The 25,407-nt window shown below is 40.3% G+C and overlaps 1 protein-coding gene across 15 annotated transcripts in view; it reads left to right on the forward strand.

The window, feature by feature from the left end:
• LOC122542710 (ryanodine receptor 1-like) overlaps positions 1 to 25,407 on the forward strand; it is a 404,506-nt gene that overhangs the window by 371,099 nt on the left and 8,000 nt on the right. For all 15 annotated transcript variants that reach the window (XM_087983940.1, XM_087983944.1, XM_087983942.1 and 12 more), the window contains 10 exons: positions 9,329 to 9,617; positions 10,344 to 10,430; positions 14,304 to 14,546; positions 17,834 to 17,964; positions 19,139 to 19,181; positions 19,978 to 20,108; positions 21,040 to 21,100; positions 21,458 to 21,604; positions 21,745 to 21,879; positions 23,814 to 23,970. In XM_087983940.1, the coding sequence (XP_087840066.1) occupies positions 9,329 to 9,617; positions 10,344 to 10,430; positions 14,304 to 14,546; positions 17,834 to 17,964; positions 19,139 to 19,181; positions 19,978 to 20,108; positions 21,040 to 21,100; positions 21,458 to 21,604; positions 21,745 to 21,879; positions 23,814 to 23,970 (1,424 nt within the window). The remainder of the gene's footprint in view (positions 1 to 9,328; positions 9,618 to 10,343; positions 10,431 to 14,303; positions 14,547 to 17,833; positions 17,965 to 19,138; positions 19,182 to 19,977; positions 20,109 to 21,039; positions 21,101 to 21,457; positions 21,605 to 21,744; positions 21,880 to 23,813; positions 23,971 to 25,407) is intronic.

Here is a 25,407-nt window from a genome sequence, read left to right on the forward strand (position 1 = left end):
CTTACAGCTTTGTTGAAGTATGTCAGAATAAAGTGAATATCTGAATGTTAGCCATAAGATCCAGTTGATAGAAGTGATGATGGCTGAGTGTTGACGTGGATTAAAATGATCATTGTTTGAGATTGGAGATGTTTTAGGGAAGATCTGACTTTTGAAGATGCATTCCCTGACTTTGGCCATTTGTGTTAAGATCATTGAGGTTTTCCAGCACTGTTCCCATGTGTTCAGGATCAGACTCTGGGCATTGCCCTCTGTTGCTGTCTGCTCTCAGTCACTTATGCTCATTTGTCTGAAGAGCCTCCCGGTTCCTTGTGGCAAGATGAGCTAACTCCTCCTTTCCACTTCCATTCTAAGGACCATCTATGAATCTCTTCCATATTGTTCCCTTGGTCCAATTTTTTTTCTTTTTCAGAAAATCTTTCCTATCTACCACAGTCAGAATGCACTCCCCTTTAGGGGCAAGCTAATTTTAATTAGTACCGGCCTCACTTGAACTCCTCAACAGCATGTCTAGTGCTGAGCTGTATGCCCCATTCAGTAAAATGAGAAGACAGCTTAAAGCTTGTGTGATGGCTTCCCCAATTCCATTGGCTGTAGGGTAGACACACATTGTAATGCCCTAGTGCCATTATCTGATTTTTAAGTTATAATGAGTACGATTGATCAAAAAAGATTTGCAAGGATAATACCAGAACTGAGAGATTATGTCAGCAAAACTGGGGCTGTTTTCTCCAGAAATGAGCTGAGAAGTGGCCCAACAGAACTTGTTAAAACTATGAAAGTTCAGCAGGGAAGAAGTTGGAGGAGGTGTTGCTGGAAATGGTAAGTCCAAAACTAGGAGTTGGCATCATAACAAGATCACCAATAAATTCACTAATACATATCAGAGAAACCTCTTTACCAAAAGGGTAGTGAGAATGTTGAACTCACTATTACAAGGAATTGTTGAGATGAACAGCATCAATGCATTTAGAGAGATGCCAGAGAAGTACATGCAACTGAAAGAAATAAAATGCGGAATGGATGAGATGAAGTGGAAGGAGACTGATGTGGAATATTAGTACTGGAAAATTGAGCTGACTGGCCTGTTGCCTTTGCTGTAAATTCAATGTACTTGTATAGAGGTGAAACTACTGACTCAATACCGATTTGTCCCTGACTGTATTTATTATTTGAGAAGTAAGTATTCCTAACATTTAGAAGGGTAAGTTGGAAAGAGAGAGATTCTGGTTATACTGCAGCTTGTTACATCCTTGGTTTTTCCCAAAGTGCTTTGCAATCAAAGAGTTACCTTCAATGACTATAATATTTCAGAGGAGAATAAGGCCATTCAGATCATCAAATCTGCTGTATCATTCACTCATGGTTGATATGTTCCTCAGCCCCATTCTTCAGCCTTCTTCCCATTACCGTTGATTCCCTATTAATCAAGAACCTTTCTATCATCTCTATCTTAAATACACTCAATGACTTGGCCTGCACAGCCCTCTGCAGCAACCCTGTAGCTGAAGAAATTCCTCCTCATCTCAGTTCTAAAGAGTCATCTCTTCCCTCTGAGGCTGTGCCACCAGATCCTAGTCATTGTCATTCAGCATGGAAACAGGCTTTTCGATCCAACTCTCCCACGCTGACCAGACATCCCAATCTAGTTCAGTCCCATTAGCCAGCATTTGGCCAATATCCCTCTGAACGTTTTCTATTCCTGTTCCCACTCAGATGTCTTTTAAATGTTGTAATTGTATCTACCTCCCATCACTTCCTCTGGCAACTCATTCCATACATGCAGCACCCAACGTTTGAAAAAGTTACCCCTTGAACCTTAAACTTGTACCCTTTAGTTTTGGACTCCCCGTCCTAGGAAAAAGACTTTGGCTATTCATCCTATCTCTGCTCCTCATAGTTTTATAAACCTCTACAAGGTCACTTCTGGGGAAAAAAGCCCTAGCCTATTCAGCCTGTCCCTATACTCAATCCCTCCAGACCCAACAACATCCCTGTAAATCTTTTCTGCACCCTTTCAAATTTGAGTGTGCAGTATTCACCAATGTCCTGTACATTCACAACACGACATCCCAAATCCTATACTCAATGTTCAGCCCAATGAAAGCAAGCGCTAAAGGACAATTCTCTTTTTTGGAGAGACTAGAACTAGAGAAGCAGTTTAAATACAAAGGATCTTCCATTTAAGACAAACAAGGAGAACATTTGTTGAAGTTGGAGTCTGTGGACTCTCTTCCCCAGGCAGCAGTGAAGCAGGGTCACTCAATACCATAAGTCAGAGGTAGAGAGATTCTGGAGTTAGAGAGTCCAGAGAGTATCACGGTAAGCAGGAAGAGAGATGAGAACACAACCAGATCAACTACAATCTTTATCAAATGGCAGAACAGGCCAGAGGGGCTGAATGACCTATTCCTAATTTACGTTTGTACATAAGAACTGCTCCCAATTATTCCACCTCCATAGTTTGTATATTTTTATCTTGAACAGGTTCTACTCTTTCCTTAGTTATCCATTTGCTCTTTATGTACTTACAATACCTTTGGGTTTTCTGGGCTCGAGCTAATATTTTCCATACCCTCTTTGTTTTCCTAATTTCCTTTCTAATTTAATTAGTTTATCTTCCATTTTCTTCAGTGTTGAAACTCCTAAAGGCCAGTCTTTTAGTCTGCCTCAATGACTGCTCCAATTCAGTATGATCGCTCTCCTTTCCTGGGTCTATGCTCCCTTGGACTCCAAAATAGAATTCTTAGAAGCATGGCATTCCAACCGGAACTCTATCAACAAACACATCAAGTTAGACCCCATCTACCACCCCCTGGGAAAAAGAACAGGAAATGACATCACCAACCCAAAGAAATCCAAACATATAAATAGAAAGCAGGAATCATGTACACTGCTTTGCCTGAGGCCCACTGAAGATGTTAGCTAGTAGGGTGACAAAATATCTGGAAATGAACCTCCCAGTTCAGCGAGCGAACCTACATCCAAAACCTCAAACTGATCTACAAATCTTCTCAAAACTCTCCAAAATAGTACTTCAGTACTCACTCACCGTAACAATTCCAGCTTTTCACCAACCATTTCACCATGAACAGACTCTGTTGATTTCCCAGAGTTCTCAGCTGTATCAAGCAAATATTGCTTGAGCTTTTCACCTCCCTCTCTCAGCCAAACTGAACAACTGGTGACTCTCCCATTTAAACCCCTAAAGCTGCTGGGACTTTTCCTGAACCTTGTCAAGAGTGTGTATTAGGAAAACACAGCAGGTCAGGCAGCATCCGAGGATCTGGAGAATCCTTTTCCTGAACCTTGACTCAAACACTCGCTGCATACTAATCCAATTGCCCTTGACTATTCATTGATTTTGTACACACAACTCTTATTTCAGTTGCTTTCCCAGCAGTACAGCAAAAAGCAGTGCTACCTAACATGGAGTCTATCTCTCTTTATCCCATACTCATTGTCTTTCCTATCTGCCTGTAATCTGTGAGCTTCTCTTCAATGATCCCCAAACTGTCCTGAGTGACCTATTCCATTCCATTATGTCCCTTCTCAATAAAACAACTTTAAAAAAGAATTGAATTCCTCCTGCAACAAAACTTGTATAAAATCAAAACCATTGAGCATGGGAATCCATCTTTTAAAGAGCAATCCAGTTATTCCTAGTCTCCCACGTTTTCCTCCACATTAATGCATTTTTTTCCCCCTTCAAATATGTGCAAGCTGCAACCATTGAAAACCACTCTGTATATTTGGATTTTGTTTTTATTTAGAACCAGTACTTTTTAAATTAAAACTTAATTTTTCCAACCCATGTCAAGGACAAGCAACCCTGGGGTTGGGGAGTCCAGAACTAGAAGGCATAGGTTTAGAGTCAGAGGGGAAAGATATGAAAGAGACCTAAGGGGCAACTATTTCACACAGAGGTTGGTGCATGTACGGAATGAGCTGCCAGAGGAAGTGGTGGAGGCTGGTACAATTGCAACATTTAAAAGGCATTTGGATGGGTAAATGGATAGGAAGGGTTTGGAGGGATATGGGCCAGGTGCTGGCAGGTGGGACTAGATTGGGTTGGGACATCTGGCCGGCATGGACGGGTTGGACTGAAGGGTCTGTTTCCATACTGTACATCTCTATGACTATGACTCTAAATGGCTTATTCAACACTCTGGGTAGAGTTGAATGAGAGGTGTTTAGGAGTGGTGTACTTGAGTGGTACATGAAGGCAATTATTCTATTCAACATCATTTCACTATTCTCTGTTTACTAATTCACAAGTCTATGGAGTGTATACAGATTCTCACAGCACAGAACAAACGTTAACCTTCATCTCAAAGCGGCAGGAATACAAAGGGATGGGAATTTTGTCAGCTGTAAAGATAGGTCAACACAAAGACAGAGAAAACCATGAGCACCAGGGATTTTAACTGTGCTTGAAGACCTTAGAAATTTTCAATATTTTACTCTAAAGTAGAAGTTGTCAAAAGATCTGACATGAAAATGTCGCTAGCCCAAACAACCATATACTTGATTGCCTGAAGGGCCATCAATCCCAGTGACTGAAGGCCTAGGTCTCCTGTAAGTTAATGCAAATTGTAACTACTGAGAGTGAAATAAAAGAAAACAATCAAGTTATCATTCGCGAGTATTAGTGAACAGGGCATGTGGGCTGCAGCATGGGAAACCCTTATTTAAATCATAGTTCATAAGGCCAATAAAAGTACCCCTCGGCTTTTCTCTTGTTGCTTACTCCAGTAAAGTCAAGAAATTTTAGAACCCCCTCATGCATTTGCTTTCATTTTTCTTACTCCTGCTGCTTTTATTCCTACTCCCACAATCTTCAGATTTTGTGCCATCCTCCAGCAGTACAGTACAATTATAAAAGATACATATACTCTTCAGACCACTCCAAAATTGATCAGTATAAATTTAACACCTGCTAAATAAATAAAATCTGGTAATGTTTAAAGCTTGCTACCAAAATTAAATAAATGAGGGTCCTGGGTGGAATGAAAAAGATGGGGCTTGTCAGGAATAGACATGAAGAGGAGTGGAAATAGAATGATCATTTATGACACTTCATTTTCAAAGAAACAAAAGTAAACAGATCGTACCCGGATAATCTTACTTTTTTTTTCAATTGGAAGCTGGCGTTGATCTGTCTTCCTGAACTTCTGCAGGTCAGTGTGGTGTAAATGTGCCTACAGTGAGGTTAGGGTGGGAATTCCAGGGTTTTGACCCAGCAGTGAAAGACGGTGACATAGTTCCAAGTTAGGGTGATGTGCTGCTTGGAGAGAAAATTGTCAGGCATGTTCCCATGTATCTGCTGCCCTTGTTTTTCTAGAGGTAGAGGTCACAGATTTGGAAGGTGTTATCTAGATCACCCTGGTAAGTTAAAGTACATCTTGCACATTGTACACCCTGATGCCACTGTACTTCAGTGGTGAAGCTCTGCAAATAGTTGAAACATCTTCTCCTCATCCACACTTTCCAGGCCTCTCAGTATCCTGTTAGTTTCAATCCCACCCCCACAATCCTTCTAAATTCCATCAAGCACATACACAGAATCCTCATATGAAAGCCCTTTATCCCGGGATCGTTGACATAATCACTCTTCTAGACTCCCTCCAACGCCAGCACATCTTTCCTTAGATATGGGGCCAAACTGCTCACAATATTCCAAATGTCACTATGTCATTAGCACCGTTGCGTTCTTCTGATCAACATAAACATATCCATTCTGTGACAAGGAATGGTAAAAACAATAATGAGTTATTTATTTGAAGTTAAGGCTATTTACATACAATGTTAAAATGGAAGCTGTGTGTATTTGTCTGACCTCTACCTCTCCTGCTGTACTCTGAGTACAGAGTTATAGGATTTAGTACTTAAGGATCCGTCGAGAAGTGAGTGATAATTGACAGCTGGTTAAGATATGATCCTTTAAAGATGTATGTACATAACATTACAACAAAACCACTCATGGCACAGATTGCAGTGGAATCAGTGGCAGTCACAAGGGAGGCTGCGAGTCAGGCAGCTCAGCTCCTGGCTACTATTGAAGAGAAGGGGTGGGGGGAGTTCATAGCAAGGGAGGCCATTTTTACAAATTCAGAGTGCGTTTTTCTGTTTCATCTTCAGGCTGCCCACACACCCCAAGCAGGTATCTCATCTTTGGAATAAGGTCCACTACCATGGATGTTGGAAAATCTCAGGAATCTTGGACCAAATGTTTTGCAAGGAGGCCTGACATATAAATCTCTGATTTCATTTCCAGTTCTCTGTGCTGAATACTAAATACAACAATTATTCAAATACAACAGAAAGGAAAACCTATCCACAGATCCCCACCTCCATTTTGTCCTATCTGATTTGGTTGGGTGTCTGATTCAGAGGGTCCTCATTTTCTTATTCCTACCTTCCAGTGTTACGGGGAAGCAAAGACCGAGTTTCTGTACTTAACAAGAATTACTTTTTAATACAAATAAATAGATTCCACTTATAGTTAAGGAATTATGAACCATTGACATGTAACTCTACCAGTTAAAACTCTAACTCATTTATAAAATCTCCTGCTTACACACACACAGACAGAAACCTAGGTGTTACAGGCAGAGGGAAAGGCTCAAAAGGAGTTCACTGGTCCTTGTCCACAGTATTAACTGCAACAAGCTTTCTTGCTTGTCAGAGCTTGCTGTTAACAGATTAACAGAGTCTTACGTGGATTCATGCAGGTTTTGAGCAAAGTACAATGTAACTCTGCAAGTACAAATTCACCCCACAAACTTTATTTTGTGTGTGTATTTGGGGGAGGGGGGGGAGTGGAAGGGGGAGAGGGAGACTGGTGGTGTGAGTGTGAAGGGGTATATGTCTCTGAGAGGATTCGTGTGTGTGTGTGTAGGAGTGTCTGTGTGTGTGATTTGGAGATGCCGGTGTTGGACTGGGGTGTACAAAGTTAAAAATCACACATACACCAGGTTATAGTCCAACAGGTTTAATTGGAAGCACTAGCTTTTGAAGCGCCGCTCTTTCATCAGGTGGTTGTAGAGTACACAATTGTAAGACACAGAATTTACAGCAAAAGTTTACAGTGCGATGTAACTGAAATTATACATTGAAAAATACCTTGATTGTTTAAGTTTCTCATCTGTTAGAATGACCATGTTAGTTTCACTTCTTTCTTATGTAAATTGCAAAACTTTTTTTAAAAGTTACATTCTCAGGTGAACTTTAACAATTGGTGTCAGCCCAGATAATGTGTTGAAGTTGTTAGCCCCTTGTGTGCTGCTGTCTGTGTCATGATGTTTATTCTGATTCTAATCTAAAAAATGAATTCACAGAGTCTTGCATGGATCCATGCAGTTTTTGAGCAAAGTACAATGTTACTCTGCATATACAAATTCACCCCACAAACGCATATGTCTATGTGGGTTTGTGTGTGTGTGTGTGTGTGTGTAGGTGGGGATTGTGAGTGTTTGTGAGAGCGAGTGTATATGTGTGAGTGTAGAAGTGTGTGTGTGTGTGTGTAGGTGGGGATTGTGAGTGTTTGTGAGAGCGAGTGTATATGTGTGAGTGTAGAAGTGTGTGTAGGAGTGCCTGTGTGTGTATGTGTGTGAGAGATTGTGGGAGTGTCTGTGTATATAGTGCAATGGGGTCACCTGTAGTGTGACATGAACCCAAGGCCCCGGTTGAGGTTATCCCTATGGGTACTGAACTTAGCTATGCTCTGCTCAGCCACGTTTTGCTGCCGCCTTTCCCGAAGTCCACCTTGGAGGATGGTCACCTGAAAGTCCGAGGTCAAATGTCCTGGACTGCTGAAGTGTTCCCCAACTAGGTTGGAACACTCCTGCCTGTTGATTGTTGTGCGGTGCCCATTCATCTGTTGCCATAGCCTTTTGCTATAAATTCTGTGTCGTACCATCGTGTACTCTACAACCACCTGATGAAGGAGCAGTGCTTCCAATTAAATATGATTTGATAATCCTCTATAAGGTCACCCCTCAACTCCCTATGGTCCAGTGAAAAAAGTCCCAGCCTATCTTTATAATTCAAACCTTCCATTCCCAGTAAAATCCTGTTGAATCTTTTCTGAACCCACTCTAATTAAGTAATATCCTTCGATAGCAGGACAACCAGAAATGTACAGAGTACTCCAGAAGAGGCCTCACCAATGTCCTGTGCAACCTCAACATGACATCCCAACTCCTATACTCAAAGATCTAAGCAATGAAGGCATGCATGCTAAACATCGCCCTAACACTCTTATGGGCGGCACGGTGGCTCAGTGGTTAGCACTGCTGCCTCACAACATGAGGGTCCCAGGTTCGATTCCAGCCTCTGGCAACTGTCTGTGTGGAGTTTGCACATTCTTCCCGTGTCTGCATGGGTTTCCTCTGGGTGCTCCGGTTTCCTCCCACAGCCCAAAGATGTGCAAGTCAGGTGGATTGGCCATGCTAAATTGCCCGTAGTGTTAGGCAAGGGGTAAATGTAGGGGAATGGGTGGGTTGCGCTTCGGCGGGTCGGTGTGGACTGGTTGGGCCGAAGGGCCTGTTTCCACACTGTAGAGAATCTAATCTAACCATCCTGTCTATGTATGATACAAATTTCAAAGAACTATGTACCTGAGCCCCTTTTCCCATTTTGGTCCACAATTTTTTAAAAATACAGAAAATTGAAAAATATATATTTTAGGATGAGTTTCACATCCTTTCATGAAGTAACTGTTTACAATTAAATTCTGATCTTGTAAAATTTCTATTTGTACTAAGCATTTAATGAAAAGTCCTAGAATTGAGGTAATTTGTGGATCTGCTTTCTATATCTATACCAAGGGATACGCCTGGATAGCCTGTGACCCACAAAGTTCATGTTTTTTCTATACATAAACAGTTAACAGTTCCTTTCTTAATTTTGGTGGAAATAAACTCCTTTTTCATTCAGTAATTATAGAGAGTGTATAACAGTCACTTGCAGGGAAATACTTCAATAAGTTTAATTGTGACCTTTTAAACGCCATGAATTGTCATCAACCTGTTGGAGTAATAACCTATAATTACTTACCAAGAAGTATGTTTTAATAAGAAATTATCTTGCAATTCAAAACTGATTTATAAGGAAATTAAATGCCTTTGTCCATAATGAAATTACATAATTGTTGGGTTTGATCCATTAATGCATCTATACCGTGATAGGCCACAAAACGTTAGTGACTTGATGTATAATTGTTTCTACAAGTCCTAAACATTACCTTACAATTGTCATTTAGATCACTGTTATGCAGTGTTAATGTTGGTGGGGTTTTTTTCCCCCTTTTTCTTGTCCGGTAAAGCACTGAGAATGGTGAAAAGGCTGAGAAGGATATGAAAGAAAAAGAAGTGCTAGAACAATCTGAAGAAACAGGGGAAAAGGCAGAAGGAGAAGGAGAAAAGGAGGCAGGAGAAGGAGAAAAGGAGGCAGGAGAAGGAGAAAAAGCTAAAGAAGAAGAAGAAAAAGAAGAAGAATCTGTTACACCAGCAAGGAAGATGAGGAAGAAGGCCAAGCAGGAGAGCAAAAAGGAGGAACCAGAAGCAGTAATGGAGTTCTGGAATGAGTTTGAGAATTACAAGACTAAGCTCTTGGTAAGTATGAACACTTCTCAAACACCTGAAAAGAAATCTCTTTGGACTCCTGTGTTGAACAAGTATGGCAGCTGGCAACTATTGGCAGCGGAGACTGCCTTGGTTATGGTCTTAATACCAGTAGAAAGCCTATAACTGCCTGATTCCTGAAAGATCTGATAGGCTTTCACATCCTAATATGGCACAGAGTCCTCTCAGTTAATCTTTTGTGCTTTTGAATTTAGTCCAAATTCAGGAAGATATCTCTTTCAGAGTAATGCTGAAACCGAGTTCTCCTCTACAATGAGCAGAGTGTTCCTCTATGGTGATCATTCTGCTACAATTTCATGCAAGAATTCTCCCAATTTTCTCCCAAATCAGTATATCAATCCTTTTTAAGACCCTTTCCACAGGCTACAACACAATAATTCGTGCATCAGTTTGTGCCCGGCCTCACATTGTGCACTGTAAGTTAAGGAAGCAGCCCAAATAATAAACATAACCAAAATGTCAAGCAGCCAGGAAATGTATCATTCAACCCAAATGAGTCCATGGCAGAAGCAATTCAAGTTGTGTTATCTATACCAACTCATGTTGACAAAGTTCAGGTTTGTTAACGATAAGCAGAACAGAATGGGGTCTCTCATTTCTCTTTTGAAAAAAAACTCATCAATTTAGTGTCAAAACAGAATACAGTGACGTGTAACTGTGTGGCGTGAAATAAACGGCATTTTTTTTTAACTGCAGAATTATTTGTCAAGGAATTTCTACAATCTCCGCTTCCTGGCTTTGTTTGTGGCGTTTGCAATCAACTTTATCCTCCTTTTCTACAAGGTAAATGTAAATATTCCAAAATAAAAATAAATTTACTGGAATTACCTCCTTAGGAAAATTGTACCTAAAATTGCACTCAGAGCTGGCTTTTTTCATGAGCGTCGCATTAAATTCATGTTAGATCTCTGTATCATTGTTATCCAAAGCTATTTTTATGGCAAGGCTTTCCAATGGCCAGATAATTGTTTCTGAAGCATGAATAGAAGTTGTGCAATCCCCGTTGTAGCAGATTCCAAGGAAATTTCCCTGGAAATTAAAAATTTCACTGGGTAATTCTTGTACACTTAGAATCACCAAAAGTGTCCATTTAAATTGGAGAATTTAGAGGGTTCCAAACAAGTTAAGTGAATAATTACTCATGAAACACAAGATCACTAAATAACTTGTTTAGCTCTTGAGTAGCTATTAAACTGACCCTCAACGTACCACTCGCACACTCAACTATACCTTCTCCCAGACCCTGTCCCTACACTGTCACCTGATTGAGATTGCCACTGCTGAGAAAGTCCAGCTCTCAGTCTTTAACTTCACTAACTGCATTTCAGCCAAATCTCTGCTGCCCATATCCTAATTTACACCAAACCCTGTTTGCACATCAAGGTCACAGGACAGAGGACTACATTCGGGCCCAATTACCATGACCTTGGCTTTAGACTTGCTGATCTTGTGTTGGACTGGGGATGTTACTTGATGTCAGTCCCCCAGTTTAAGAGTAATTACTCTCCTGTTTAAGACTGACATGAAGTTAAGGGCCAAATGGCTTCTGTTCTTAAGTCCTATGTTCCTAACAACCTAATGACTTTCTACAAAATGCCTGTTTTTAACAATACTCGAGTTCTACACTACTAAACAATTGTTTAATCATCCTCATATTTTGTGACCTCTATTGTCATCACCATTCCCCAATCTCCCACACAACCCCATGAGATACTCCTAGTCTTCCAATTTTCATTTGTTGCAATTTCCATTATCCCACCATTAGTAGGTACCTCCAGTACAGTAAACCCAAGTTCTGGAGTTCCCATCTAAAAGTCTCTACCTCTCTAACACACTCTTCTCCTTCAAAGCACACTCTAAAACCCACATCGTTGATCAAACTTTAAGGATATCTGTCCTACATTTGTTTTATAGTTTGTTACTGTTATGGATAGACCAAACCCCCTCAAAATATATTCAGAAGATAGTTTTACCTTTTTTATTTTAATGGTAAGTGTAAAGTGTAACGTTCCAGATGCAATTCGATTGGTCAAACATCTCAAGATTAAATAAAACACACTTTATTTTTATACTGCCATTAAAATACAGACAAAATAAAAGTAAAATAATTGGCTTAACTATACTTCTAATGAAATGCTTAACAAAATAATAGATATATTAACAACTAATGGCACACGGTGGCTCACTGGTTAGCACTGCTGCCTCATAGCGCCAGGGACCCGGGTTCAATTCCCACCTCAGGCAACTGTCTGTGTGGAGTTTGCACATTCTCCCCATGTCTGCGTGGGTTTCCTCTGGGTGCTCCGGTTTCCTCCCACAGTCCAAAGATGTGCAGGTTAGGTGAATTGGCCATGCTAGATTGCCCATAGTGTTAGGTGCATTAGTCAGGGGTAAATGTAGGGGAATGGGTATGGGTGGGTTGCTCTTTAGAGGGTCAGTGTGGACTTTCTACACTGTAGGGAATCTAACCTAATTAACTATGCCAATATAGTAACGTTCCAAAAACACACTCTTAGCAAAAGGTTAAATTCAGTAAGACAGATTGTCTCACAGGCAATCCTCGAGTGCAGGAGGCAGACATCAAGAGGAAAACTGTGTATGTGTGAGAGAGAGAGAGAGAGAAGCAAGGAGAGTCCAAACACAGCTTCAATACCCTAGCAGCAATTGCTACTGATAAAGTAAACTAAAAAATTCTGTCTCTGTGGGAGCTTGATACAACCCTACCAGATTGCTTCTATTGTTCCACCCTTAGAAAAAATACCCAAGGCCTCGCAAGCTGTTTACTTTATTGGCTTTGAATCGACAGCTCTGTACCGCTCTCTTCAAAAAAAGTCCTGGACAAAATATTCCTCTTAAAGCCATAGTATCATCACATTACCAAATCTTTGATTAAAAAGCTATGATATTTTTCAGTATGTTTTAGTATGTTGTAATTACTGTCTACATACAATTTTTTTAAAATTATTCTTTATAATCAAAATTAAAATGGGTGTAAATCACTACAAGCAGTCAGCACCACAGGAAACACTTGACACATACTAGCAGTCTTCCCTCTATTGATGTTCAGTGCTGGCAGGTACATAGTCTGGATTTATAATAAGATCATTTTATCTTTTATCAGTCATTGTTCATTGCAATTGAATTAATCTTTTAATTTTTACTTATGAATGTACAACGTAAGGGCCCCTTGAGCCAGCTTCACCATTCAATAAAATCATGCTTGATCTAATTGTGATCTTAACTCCACATTCATACCTGCCCCAACACCCTTACATTCTTGACTAACAACCAAGTTAATCTATCTTTGCCTTAAAAATATTCCCAAGGCCCATCTAGACTGCTGTCTGAGGAAGAGCTCCGAAGGCTCTAGGTCCTCTGAGAGAAAAGATTTCTCCTCATCGCTGGTTTAAATAGCAGCACCCTTATTTTTAAATTCTGCCCCTGGTTTTAGACTTCCCACAAGGGAAAATATCCTTTCCAGCATTCATCATGTCAACTCCTTTCAGGATCTTTTATGTCTCACTAAGAATTTTGACTAGTATCAGCTTGGCTCAGTTAAATGGCTGTGGTTTTAAGTGTCACTCAGGTATATAGTCTGGGGTGACACATGCAGACTAAGGTTGTACAAAGTGTCAGAGCTACCATCTTTCAGAGAGTATATTAAACCAATACACCTGTTCAGATAAAAGAATCCTACGGTAGAGTCTTCCTGATGTTCTGGCCAGCACTTCTCTCATATCAACAAAGTGGCATTGCTCATGTTGCAGTAGTGACTATGCTTCAAAAGTACTTAAATAAAACCTGAACATGCTGCAAATACTCAGCAGGTCGAACACAGTTAGTGGAGACATCAACATAACTGGGACTTCAGTTCAATGGCTTTTCATCACGAATTGTGATTTCTGACAAAAGGTCTTCAGCCTAAAGCATCAACTCTGTCTCTCTCCACCAGTCTTGCTGAGTATCTACAGCATTTTAGATTAGATTATTTACAGTGTGGAAACAGGCCCTTCGGCCCAACAAGTCCACACCAACCCGCCGAAACGCAACCCACCCATACCCCTACATTTACCCCTTTTCTAACACTACGGGCAATTTAGCATGGCCAATTCACCTGACCTGCACATCTTCGGACTGTAGGAGGAAACCGGAGCACCCGGAGGAAACCCACACAGACACGGGGAGAACATGCAAACTCCACACAGTCAGTCGCCTGAGGCGGGAATTGAACCCGGGTCTCTGGCGCTGTGAGGCAGCAGTGCTAACCATTGTGCCACTATGCCGCCCACAATTTTCTATTTTTATATCAGATTTTGAGTATTCGCATATTTTGCTCTTCAAAAGTAGTTACGCTGACTGGGATTCTCACAGGACCACTGTGAAAAAATGACAGGTTTCTACTTGTAGAACACCTGTCATTTATGAAGGCTGCTTTGCAAAATGCATGACTGACAAATTAGCACTAATACTTTTGTTCTGCATTCTTCTTAATAAATTACACATAGCCACCTAGTACACCGTTTGGACGCCTGTTGGAAACAAGCCAGCAAAAGATCTGGCTGGCTAACTGGCATATCCTGACAGAATAAACCTTAAGAATTTGACGAGTGCGAGCAGTTGTCACATTATTGTCACTGTTCTTTTCACATATGACAGGTGACACAACTGGAAGACGAAGAAGACTTGGAGGGAACAGGTTTTGAGGATGATATGGTTAGCGCTGGTTTTGGAAATGGAAATGGGAATGGAGATGAAGAGGAGGAAGAGGACGACGAGGATTCATTGGTTTATTTTGTCCTTGAAGAAAGTACAGGTTATATGGCACCAACACTGAAAGCCCTCTCCCTTCTTCACACCCTACTCTCTTTTCTCTGCATTATCGGATATAACTATTTGAAGGTAAGTGTCAAGAACTTGAAAATAAAGTTAGTGTTCTACTTATTTTTCCGTAGCGCAAACATGCATGATTAACAGTCATAATTTAGCAATAAGCTAGGCAGATTTTTCAAATGCAGGTGATCAATAAGTTTATTGTTTCAGAGTTATTTCAGAGTTTTCATTGTTTGTCCAAACCTCAAAACTGTCATCTGATTGGAGCAAATTGTGTTAAATATTTTGGTTGTACTTAAGAGTGTCAGTATCCAGAGGTTGTAACTTTTACATGCTTGGACAAAGAGAATACATAGGAATGCATTGAGATACAATCATGCAGTGTCTGAAACTAAAAAATGGTCGAAAGCAGATTCAATGGTGACAGTTGAAAGGGAATTATCTGGAAGTTTGTGGGTGTCATTGGCTAAGCCAGCATTTATTGTCCATCCCTAATTGCCCAGAGGGCAGTTAAGAGTAAAACACATTGCTGTGGGTCTGGAGTCATACGTAGGGCAGATCAGGGAAGGATGGCAGTTTCCTTCCTAAACGGCAATAGGAAACCAGAGGGATCTTTTCAAGGCAATCAGCAATGGTTGCATAGTTGCCATTAGACTAGTGACATTTTTAAATTAGAGATTTTTATTGAATTTAACTGTCATTATCTACCGTGGGAAGATTTAAACTCTTGTCCCCCAAACAGTAGCCCTGGACAGCTATTACTGTTACATCATCACCTCCCCAATGTCTGCAGGAAAAGGGCAGGGAAATGCAAGTGGAAGTAGTAACTCACATCTCTGCCTGATTGGATCCCTAAAGGTTCTTTAGTTTTAGGCTAATGGAGTTACACTCCTGGCCAAAAGGACTTAAAGGGTTTCAGTGGAGCAGGGTTTCAATCCAGCAATTTGCATAGAAAACTCACATCCCCTTTGTTCAGTCTATGAAATATTCACAAGTTCCTGTCCATTCCCACCAGTATTAAACACTGGACTTCTGACCCTAAAAGGTGAGCCTTACAACCAGCATTGAAATGGTGCACAAGGTACAGAACACGATGGTCCTTCCATTGTCTGTCAGTATTACGCCTTGGCCTAACTGAGGCCCACAGATTGGATTTGTGGGAGCTGGGAAGAGGAAGAGCCACCAAGGTAAATATCTAACAGCACTAATTCCCAAGCCTCTGTCACCCTTTACCTGCTGTAGGTCTGCAGAAAAATAGGGGTACAGAGATGTTGAGAGCATAAATAATAATAACAAAGGGCTTTTTGCCCAAAATGTCGATTTTCCTGCTCCTTGGATGCTGCCTGACCTGCTGTGCTTTTCCAGCACCAAACTCTTGACTCTAATCTCCAGCATCTGCAGTCCTCACATTCGCCCACTTCAGCCTAAATAATAAGTCCAGTTGGAGAGTTGTCTCAGCCTGTATCACTTTCTTCCCTGATATCAGGTTCTATGGCCACAACTTTCCAACTAACAGTATTAGTGTGGGGATGGGCAAGTTCAGTACTGCTTAACCGGCTGCCTCCAGCTTCGAGAAAGCTTGCCGAATCCTGAGTCAAGCAACTTGTTTAAGAGCTGACTGGCATGCTTCTCAGCCTATCACAGGCCTTGACAGCAGAGACTTACTTCTCCAAAAGCTTCAAAAACCAATCAGAAGCCAACAGCTTCTGGGTCATAAAGAGCATCAGTCAAGCTTTATTCTTTAGAGGATTAAGCAGTGGGAAGGTAAATGTGTTTTCTTTGTTTTTTGAGGGAGAAAGGTGTCAGACACAACCACCCCAGAAGGTTTTCGAAAGCCACCCGCAGGTTGGAGTAAATGGAACATCTACTCTTCTCCCCCATCACCACTACCCCAGCACCTCCAATTTGGCAGTCAGAATGTCCAACCATTTTCTATTCCTACCAGGAAGGCAGGTAGTCAGGACAATGGCAAGCTAAATCCTTTTACTGTCTGTCAATTGATCACTTAAAGGCCTTAATTGCTGGCAAGTAAAGAAAGTCCCCATTAGGGTGCCTGTGGCACAGTGCCAGTGTCCCTACCTCTTTGCCAGGAGGCCCTGGTTCAAGTCCCACATTCTTTAGAGGTATGTAATAATACCTCAGAAAAGGTCGATTAGAAAATAATAAGAACCCCCCCCCCCCCAATAGGCCATTTCACAACCACGTATTTGATGAGATGACAAGAGGGAGTCAATGTTTGTCCAGGGTCAACCTGCCCAATTATTTCTCCTTCCTGCTACCTCCAGGGAGGGTAATAGTCTGCACGCATAGTCTCACTGGTATATATAGTACTAGTGCTATGGAACTACATTAGAGCTGCCACAGTATTATGCAGTGACACAGGTGACTCATCCTGTAATTTCCAAGAATCTTTGCACCAGAATATTGCTATACATCATTTATATGCCAATATATAGCATAAATTTCCACTACTCTAAGGCCCACAGTTTACGGAATTCCCTTTTCATTGAACATCGTGTCAAGTGTACTGTTACATGCAACAGTTGAAATTAAATATTGTGTGTAAGTTTTACATTCCAGTGAGGTGACTAAACAAGTTGGTTAGGTTTGTCCTTGCATGTTTAAGCTTCTTTAAATATTTGAATGACAAGTTACTACAAATGCAAAGAATAGCAGGGAAAAGCCGTTTTGAATGGGTAGGGCAAATAACTTCATCACTGCTTAGAAAATAATTTGAAGGATTGTGGAATTTTTGGCACAGCGATAGTAGAGGTTACAACGGTGAATTCATTGCTGTATCAGCTACAGAAAACTAAATAAAGCAAGGAAAAGAAAGGCTGGATTAAGAGAGAAATTAAAAAATTGCATTCTTAACGTCTCTTAACAATAGAAATTTGGAGGAATTGGGTGTAACACTTGTAATTTTTAATGTTCAGAGCTAATGTGATTGCCTGACAGTAACACTAACACTAACACTAAACTAGATTGTTTAAATCTCCTTAGACACAAAAGGGCAAGATTTTCTTTCCTCTGTGGCAAAAGTGCATTTGCAGCAACTTCATGCAATTCTCTATATTTCAATAGTGAGACAGACAGCAAGACACCATTTTCACAAATCTAACAATGGAATGGCAAACATTAAACAGCAATTTCTGGGGTGCACATTGAATATTGCGTCTTCTCTAGCCTGAAGTTCCCATAGCTTCAATTTGTAATAACAGTGCACTGTTATTTTGATAAATATTATGGTCCTTATTGCTATTTGGTGACCCAATCAGCCAAAGATCGTTTTGAAACTCAGCTTTTATGTCATTAAATTAAAATGTAATATCTTTTCATTTTTTTACCTGCCTTAGGTTCCTTTGGTCATCTTCAAACGAGAGAAAGAGCTTGCCAGGAAATTGGAATTTGATGGTTCGTACATTACAGAACAACCTGCAGACGATGATATTAAAGGGCAGTGGGATCGGCTAGTACTCAATACACCGTAAGTGCTGAGAGACTCATAACTTTACTGCATGTCAAAACTGTACTAACAGACAAACGTGCATCAAATTACAATCGAACAGTTGAGCTCTTTTAAAACTAAGTTATCTGCTACTTATGTAGAAGTTGTATAAGGATGTTTCTGTATGAGCTACAGTTCTCAATGCACACTGTCGATCATATTCAGTAATCACAAATGTACTTTTCATTTTATATGTGGAAAGTTGTGGCAGTAGAAACAAAATTTTCCAATATGCAATAAGTGATTAGTCACAAAACTGGCTACATACCAATTGCTTTCCTCTTTGCTGTGATGGACATATAGCCAGTATAACTAGCCATGTGAGGATCTGTTGGGAAATTCATATTGTAGCACTTGGACTGAACACCTCATAGATGACAGCTGGAATACAGTACGAAACCCAGCTAAAATGAAAGGTCAGGATCCCGTAGACCCTCATGACATTTTGTAAATTTTACCTATTTGTAAGGTATTCTATCCAGAAGCAGAGCTTCTGAAACCTTTTTTATTTTCATTTATTCATGAGATTTGAGCATTTGAGCCAACATTTATTGGTCTTAAGAAGGTGGTGGTGGGTTACCTTCTTGAACAACTTAGGGTTTGGCTCAAATGATGAGAAGGGAGTGTTGACCCAGCAACAGTGAAGGAACAGCGATATAATTCCAAGTCAGCATGGTGTGTGGCTTGGAGGGGAACTCTCACAGGTGGTGGTGTTACTATGCATCTATTGACCTTGTCGTTCAAGATGGTATGTGTTGTGGGTTTGGTATCAAAGGTTAGCAGTGCAGCGATCTGTCCTTGTTCTTGCCTCAGAGTAACGTTTGCAGTTTAAAGATAGCTTAAATAGCAATTCTCTAATACGCACTAGCTTTTACATATAGTTTTCTTATTTTGTTCACTTTTTCAGGCAACTGTGATGCTGCACTTCATTCATGACAGTCAGCTAGGGCCATAGACCTTCTGGTAAATTCTCACTATCAGAAGTCTTCTGCCTTGCTGCAGACAAACTTTATATAGAATAGTATCTCAGTCTCTTATTGTCCTTTTTAATAGTCTCTTCATGTTGTGTCTCATGCACTTGCTAAATAACGGTATTTTAATAGGATCAAGCCTACCTTCATATCAACATGATTTCTGTTGTCATCCTTTGCAGGTCATTCCCAAATAACTATTGGGACAAGTTTGTCAAAAGAAAGGTAAGCTTATACTCTTGAAGAGTAATCACAAACATGCATCAAAATTTACTTGTCTTTTTCACAGATACTAAATACCTGCTTCTCATGACAATTTCTCTCTGGAATTAAACAGTTCTAATCAATTTCCATTTTTCCAATGAGAAATGTTAAGTACAATATAACTTAGACTGATGTTTACCTTCAGTAATGGTGAAGACTGTTTGGTATTTTGCCATGTTATGAATATGACAAACATTCGTAAATCATTGCAAATAAATCTTGTTATAGAAAAGAAACAGCAAATTTGAGTACTGCTGGTTTGTTGCCCATCCAAAGTTGCCCTCAAACTGAGTGGCTTGCTCAGCCATTTCAGAGGGCAGTTACTGTGGGTCTGGACTCACCTGAAGGGCAGAACAGCTAAGGAGGGCAGATTTCCCTCCCTAAGTGATATTCATGAACCAGATGGGTTTTTGTGACAGTTGTTTCATGGTCATCATTACTGAGACTAGCTTTCAATTCCAGATTGATTAATTGATTTTCAATTCCACCAAGTTGCTGTCCAGTATACAGAGGGACCTCAATTATCCGGCATTCGATTATCAGAATTTTGGATTATCCAGCAAGATCACAAGGTCCCAATGCTTGGCTAAACTGTGTTATCTAGCATTCAATTATCTGAATTTCAATTATCCAAACAAAATAATCCCCACCCATGTCATTCAGATAATCGAGGTTCCTCTGTATTACAAGTTACTAGTCCAGTAACATTAACAGTATGACACTGCTTTCCCATATCTGTTGTTTTCTGCTTTCCTAGGTACTAGATAAGTATGGTGATATCTATGGCAGGGAGCGTATTGCAGAGCTACTGGGAATGGATATGAGTGCCTTGGATGTGACTGTGCCTCAGGAGAAAAAACCAGCAACTGACAACTCGGTTCTTTCATGGTTAGTTCTTGCCTTTGATTTACAACGAATATCTAGCAAAATTAGTTTTTCACTAGCTTCATTCTGTCAAGACGGCTATAAATTTTGGTATAATAATGCAATTGATTGTATGAAATCCAAAATACATATGTTAGGGCTGCATTTGTTGGGCAAAGCGATAGACCTGTTCAGCAGCCGCAAAGTCAACGGTACCTCGGTCAGGATTCTTATCACCTTCATAATGTAGAACATGTCTCCATGAGCTGTCAGCCAATTAAAGGGCAGGCAGTTCTTGAATACTGAGTGGGGTCACCAGGAGCAGTGACCAGAGCTCGAATGGAGGAACTATGCTGGAGGCTTGTGATCATGGAGGTCAGTGAGGGTCTCTTTCCCCAGTTTCCTGCATGTACACACCTCCACCCTCCAAACCTGCAGTAAAGCCGCAGTTCTGCTATTAATTGGCTTCTTTAGGGCCTCATTGCAGTTATGGGTGGAAAGGCCATTCTCAATTATCCCTGCTCCTGAGTTAATTGGGATTGTTGACCAAATAGGCTCTCCACCCCATACTTCCCAGCTAATTGATCTCTGACTCCTTGGATGGCCTCGAGGAAGCATTGTGTTCCACCCATGCAAATAGATTTTGGCTACGAAACTGCCAGATCAACCTGTTCATTATTGTAATAGCAGATATTACAATGATGAATCTATTACAACAAATGATCTCAATGTTGTGCTATGTGTTTCTGTTTTGTGACTGTACAGATTAGTTTTGTACAGGTTTGATTAAAAAGACCGTAATATCCAATCCCAAGGTGAAAGTTGTGAATGCTGAAACTAAAAAATGAGAAAATATGTTAAAGCTTTACACCTAAAGCATGAACCCAATGTTTTCTTCCAGATAACAGGAAAATTGTGCATTTCCAACATTTCCTTTCTTTCCCTTTGGTTATAGGATCACATCCTTAGACATCAAATACCAAATATGGAAGTTTGGGGTGATCTTCACTGATAACGTAAGTAGACACACTGCACCTTTATAATTTGTAAAGTGAAACATAAAATATTTTGAATCAAACTCACTTTTATCCTTGATGGATATATAGACTGGAAACCAAAGCATGAATTAATCATGCAGGATTTGAAATAGTCATGTAAGAGCTTTACCTATCAGATCTTGTAGTTCCTCTATCTAATTTGTACATGCAGAGATGAAGAAAGGGGAGGGAAAGTTTTGAAGGGAATACATTTTATTCAATGCTTTTCATTTAAAGGGTTATTTTGAAGGGTTACTATTATTGAAGTGAAGTTAATGTATGATTGATTCTTACTGTGGTTCGCAACTCGGATTATTTGTGTTTTGTTTTGATCAGTCTTTCCTATACCTCTGCTGGTACATGGTGATGTCAGCCCTTGGGCATTACAATAGCTTCTTCTTTGCTGCTCATCTTCTGGACATTGCTATGGGTGTCAAGACCCTTCGCACCATCCTATCTTCTGTAACTCACAATGGAAAGCAGGTGGGGCTTATAAAATCTTACATTATGTAAACTTCAGATTAAGCATCTTAAAAGGAGCAGCTTATGTTTTCTGTGTCTTACTTAAGATGTTGATCTCTCCTGTCACAGCATTACACCTGTATCTCTCCCATTCTCTCTAGCTGATGATGACTGTGGGCCTGCTAGCTGTTGTCGTGTACCTCTACACAGTGGTGGCTTTCAACTTTTTCCGCAAATTTTATAACAAGAGTGAGGATGAAGATGATCCAGATATGAAGTGCGATGACATGATGACAGTAAGCTTTCTAAAACAATCTTCTTATCCAAGTAGCCTAATAACATCTGATGAGAACAATAATTAAGACCTGTTACCTGCAAAATAAACCTTCACAAAAACATTAGACCTGTCAGAAAAAAGAACATGCTTGTGGAAAGCGGAATGGGATGACTGAACTGCTACATCTGGTTAAATAACTATAACAATGTGAAAATTGCTGTGTAGGCAAGGCAATAGAGGCATGTTTTCTGAAATGTACGTCAAGGCTTAGTTAGACAACACATATGACAATTGAGAAAGTTTTGAAGAAAGCAGGCCTACAAGAACTTTTACAGATGATCATCAAGAAGCAACTACAATTCTTTGAGCATATACTTAGGAGAGAGAAACTAGAAAGTCTGGGTGATGCATGATGAAACTGAGGGCAGTAGATACTTGGTGGGGGATTGGAGGGAGAACAAAAGAAGAACCATAGCAACAGATTAAGAAGCAGAACACCTACAAAATTTGAGAATAATGCAAAGATGTTGGCTGTTATCAAGGAACATAAATGTTGGAGGGTCATGATTGTCGATGTAAAAGGTGGCAATTGAAGTTGATTAGGTTTGTTTTACTTAAAAATAGTGTCAAATCTTATATAAATTCCTGCTTGGAGACAGACCATTTGCTCAAACAGGTCTCTGCCAGTGTTCATACTGCACAGGAGCTTCCTGTCATCTTTCCTATCACCCTCTTCACAAATCCTCCTATTCCTTTCTCCCTGTACTTAATGAGCTTCACCTTAGAGACGTTATATGCTATTCACCTCAGCAACTTCTTGTGATCCCAAGTTCTGCATTCCTAGTAAATAAGTTTTTCCTGAATTCCTTAATGGATTTATTAGTAACTGTCTTCCCTTAATGGTCCCCATTTTAGGCATGCCACAAATGGAAGCATCTTTTCTAAGTCAATTTTGTCTATGATTTAACCTGAATATCTGTATGACTAAAGCAGTAACATTACTACTACTGAATGCTGACTTAGCTACTGGGAAGTGCGAAGCACTATTTCGTAACTCGAAATATTGTGGTCAGTACAATATTTTATCACAAGTGAAAACAGAACAGGCAGTGGTGGCACAACCAGTTCATGTGCATGTGGAGTTGAAAGGACAAATTAGTGTGTCTGGTCACTGTTCCACAGATCAGGTCTGTTAGTCAGCTGCAGTAGATTAATACAGTAAAATGTTCAGTTAAGTATGTTGATCATGAGCGTAAATGGGATGAACTCTATTCCAGAAGTAGGTATTGCTCTCATTTATCTGGGGCTCTTATGACATGGTGGTGCCGATGCCAGAAGGTCTGGTTTCACGTCCCACCTGCTGCCGAATTGGGTCATAAAACAGATTGAATCATGTCTTTTTTAACTCACGTATCTTCCACTTAGACATAGATATTTTTGTCACAGATATATAGCAGCTTAGATTTTCATTTTATAGCCAGATTTAAAGTTGCAAGTGGCATGATTTGCTTCAGCCCAGGCTGATGCGGTGACTGTGCAATAAATGCCCAGTCTATTTCTTCTTTCTGTCCACTCCAGGAATTGATTTGATGAACCTTTTGTTGCATCTGGTGATTTTCTGGTAATTTGTTTCGAAGCAGACTGCTTCATCTTTGCTCCCATTAAAAGCGTTGGAACCAGAGTGTTTGTGTAACAAGTATTATTTATGTGTCATCCATGCTTTGTCACTTTTATTGCAAACAAGTGTGATTTTGGAAGTACTTTAACAAGTGATGACAGAATCATTGGGTAAGGTGATATTTCAATCAATGTGACACTGACCTCATTCTGACAGATCTGTTCAAAAGTGAGATGATTTAAAACTTTTCAAACCTGCCCCTCAGTGAAACTGATAGTGTTTCTAAGTTGAAGAGTTCTGTTGTTCTAACCTCTATCCATCTCTCCATTATACAGTGCTACCTCTTCCACATGTACGTAGGCGTACGAGCGGGTGGTGGTATTGGTGATGAGATTGAAGACCCAGCAGGGGATGAGTATGAGCTCTATCGTGTTGTCTTTGACATTACCTTCTTCTTCTTCGTCATTGTTATCCTCCTGGCTATCATCCAAGGTATGACCCAAGGCTTACTACAAGATGAATCACTGGCAACATGTAATCTCGGATAAATAAAGACTGATTCTGAAGTTATCCTATAGCTCTAGGGAATAGCATGTCTAACAATGATGTCAATCCCAGCTTCAGTCAGTTCTTCAACACTTCTAGCTCATTTTCTCCATTGAAACTGTCATCTTAACCGAGTCCTCTCCTGTCTCCTCAATCCTGACTTCCGAAAACAAGTGCATGGACTTCTTTGTCATAAAGATGAAAACTGTCTAATCAGCTGCCTTGCTGCTGCCCTCGTTTTTTCCAGCCCGCAAGCCAGCCAGCCTTCCAAGTTCCCCAGAGCTCCAGCCATGAAGTTACGCCTTTCTTCAGTTTATCCTCTATCTCCCTCATGCCTTCTCAAAATTGCTGTCCCTGGTAACATTTGAGACCTTTTGCGCCACATCTGACCCCAGCCAAGATGAATTTCTGTTGATGTGCTCATGTAATCACCAAGCTGTCTCTGACACCTTCTAGGGTTATTTAACTTTTGGAATGCATATATTCAAACAAATTAAAGAAATATCTAGTGTAAAGCAACTGATCAGGTTAATCCTCCCTTCTATAGGTTACTCATTTCTGAAGTCATAATACTTGTGTTTCAATGTGATTTGGAGAGCAAGACCACCAGATAATTATGAATGACCAAGGCCATTTTACTCATCTTAATAAATCCCAGGAAGAAACATCAACATCCAGTTGTTTCATTAATGTTCCAAGGTTTCACCCAACATACACCGAAAGGAAAACAATTTCTTCTCTTGCGCACATCAGTGCTGATCCAGGAATGCCAAATTTCAAAGAGAGCAATAAAGTATGATGCATGAGAAAAGGATGACGATTAGTTAGTAAGCCAAGTCTAATTGGTGTGGAGAATACCCCAGGCAGTTGTTGAACTTTGGAATTCTTGTGTGTGTCCTGACGAGTGCCGGATGAAAAACTTCAACAGCAATTTTCATTTTAGCGATTATAATTAGCATCCATCAGTGAGAGAGTTTAATGCCTTTCTGAAGACCAGCAGTTTATTTGGACCATGCAGATATTGTCTTTTTGAAGAGTATATGCACATTGTGTGATTTGTTTTTTAGGGCAGAATTCCCATGGAGGTCTGCCAACCCCTATGCCTTCACTACAGTAGATATTCCACTGGAATTGTGCTGTTCCTCAAACCTGGAGAATCTCAACAAAAACTCCATACAATTCTCTTTGATTTTCCATTTGCTTCTCTGTGCCCGTCTATCAGCACACTGCATTACTCCTTGCTTCCAAGTATTAGTCTTCACTGCACAGTCTGGCTTTTGTTTTATTTTCATTCCCTGCTTATGAGAAAATAGCCAGTAGACCAGTGCAGTAACTGGGAATGCAGCACCTTGATAGGAGGGAAGGATATAAACACCAGCTTGC

The sequence above is a fragment of the Chiloscyllium plagiosum genome, unplaced genomic scaffold (assembly GCF_037043375.1).
Source record: "Chiloscyllium plagiosum isolate Xiang-an unplaced genomic scaffold, Cpla_swu_hap1 HiC_scaffold_47, whole genome shotgun sequence".
Taxonomy (NCBI): domain Eukaryota; kingdom Metazoa; phylum Chordata; class Chondrichthyes; order Orectolobiformes; family Hemiscylliidae; genus Chiloscyllium; species Chiloscyllium plagiosum.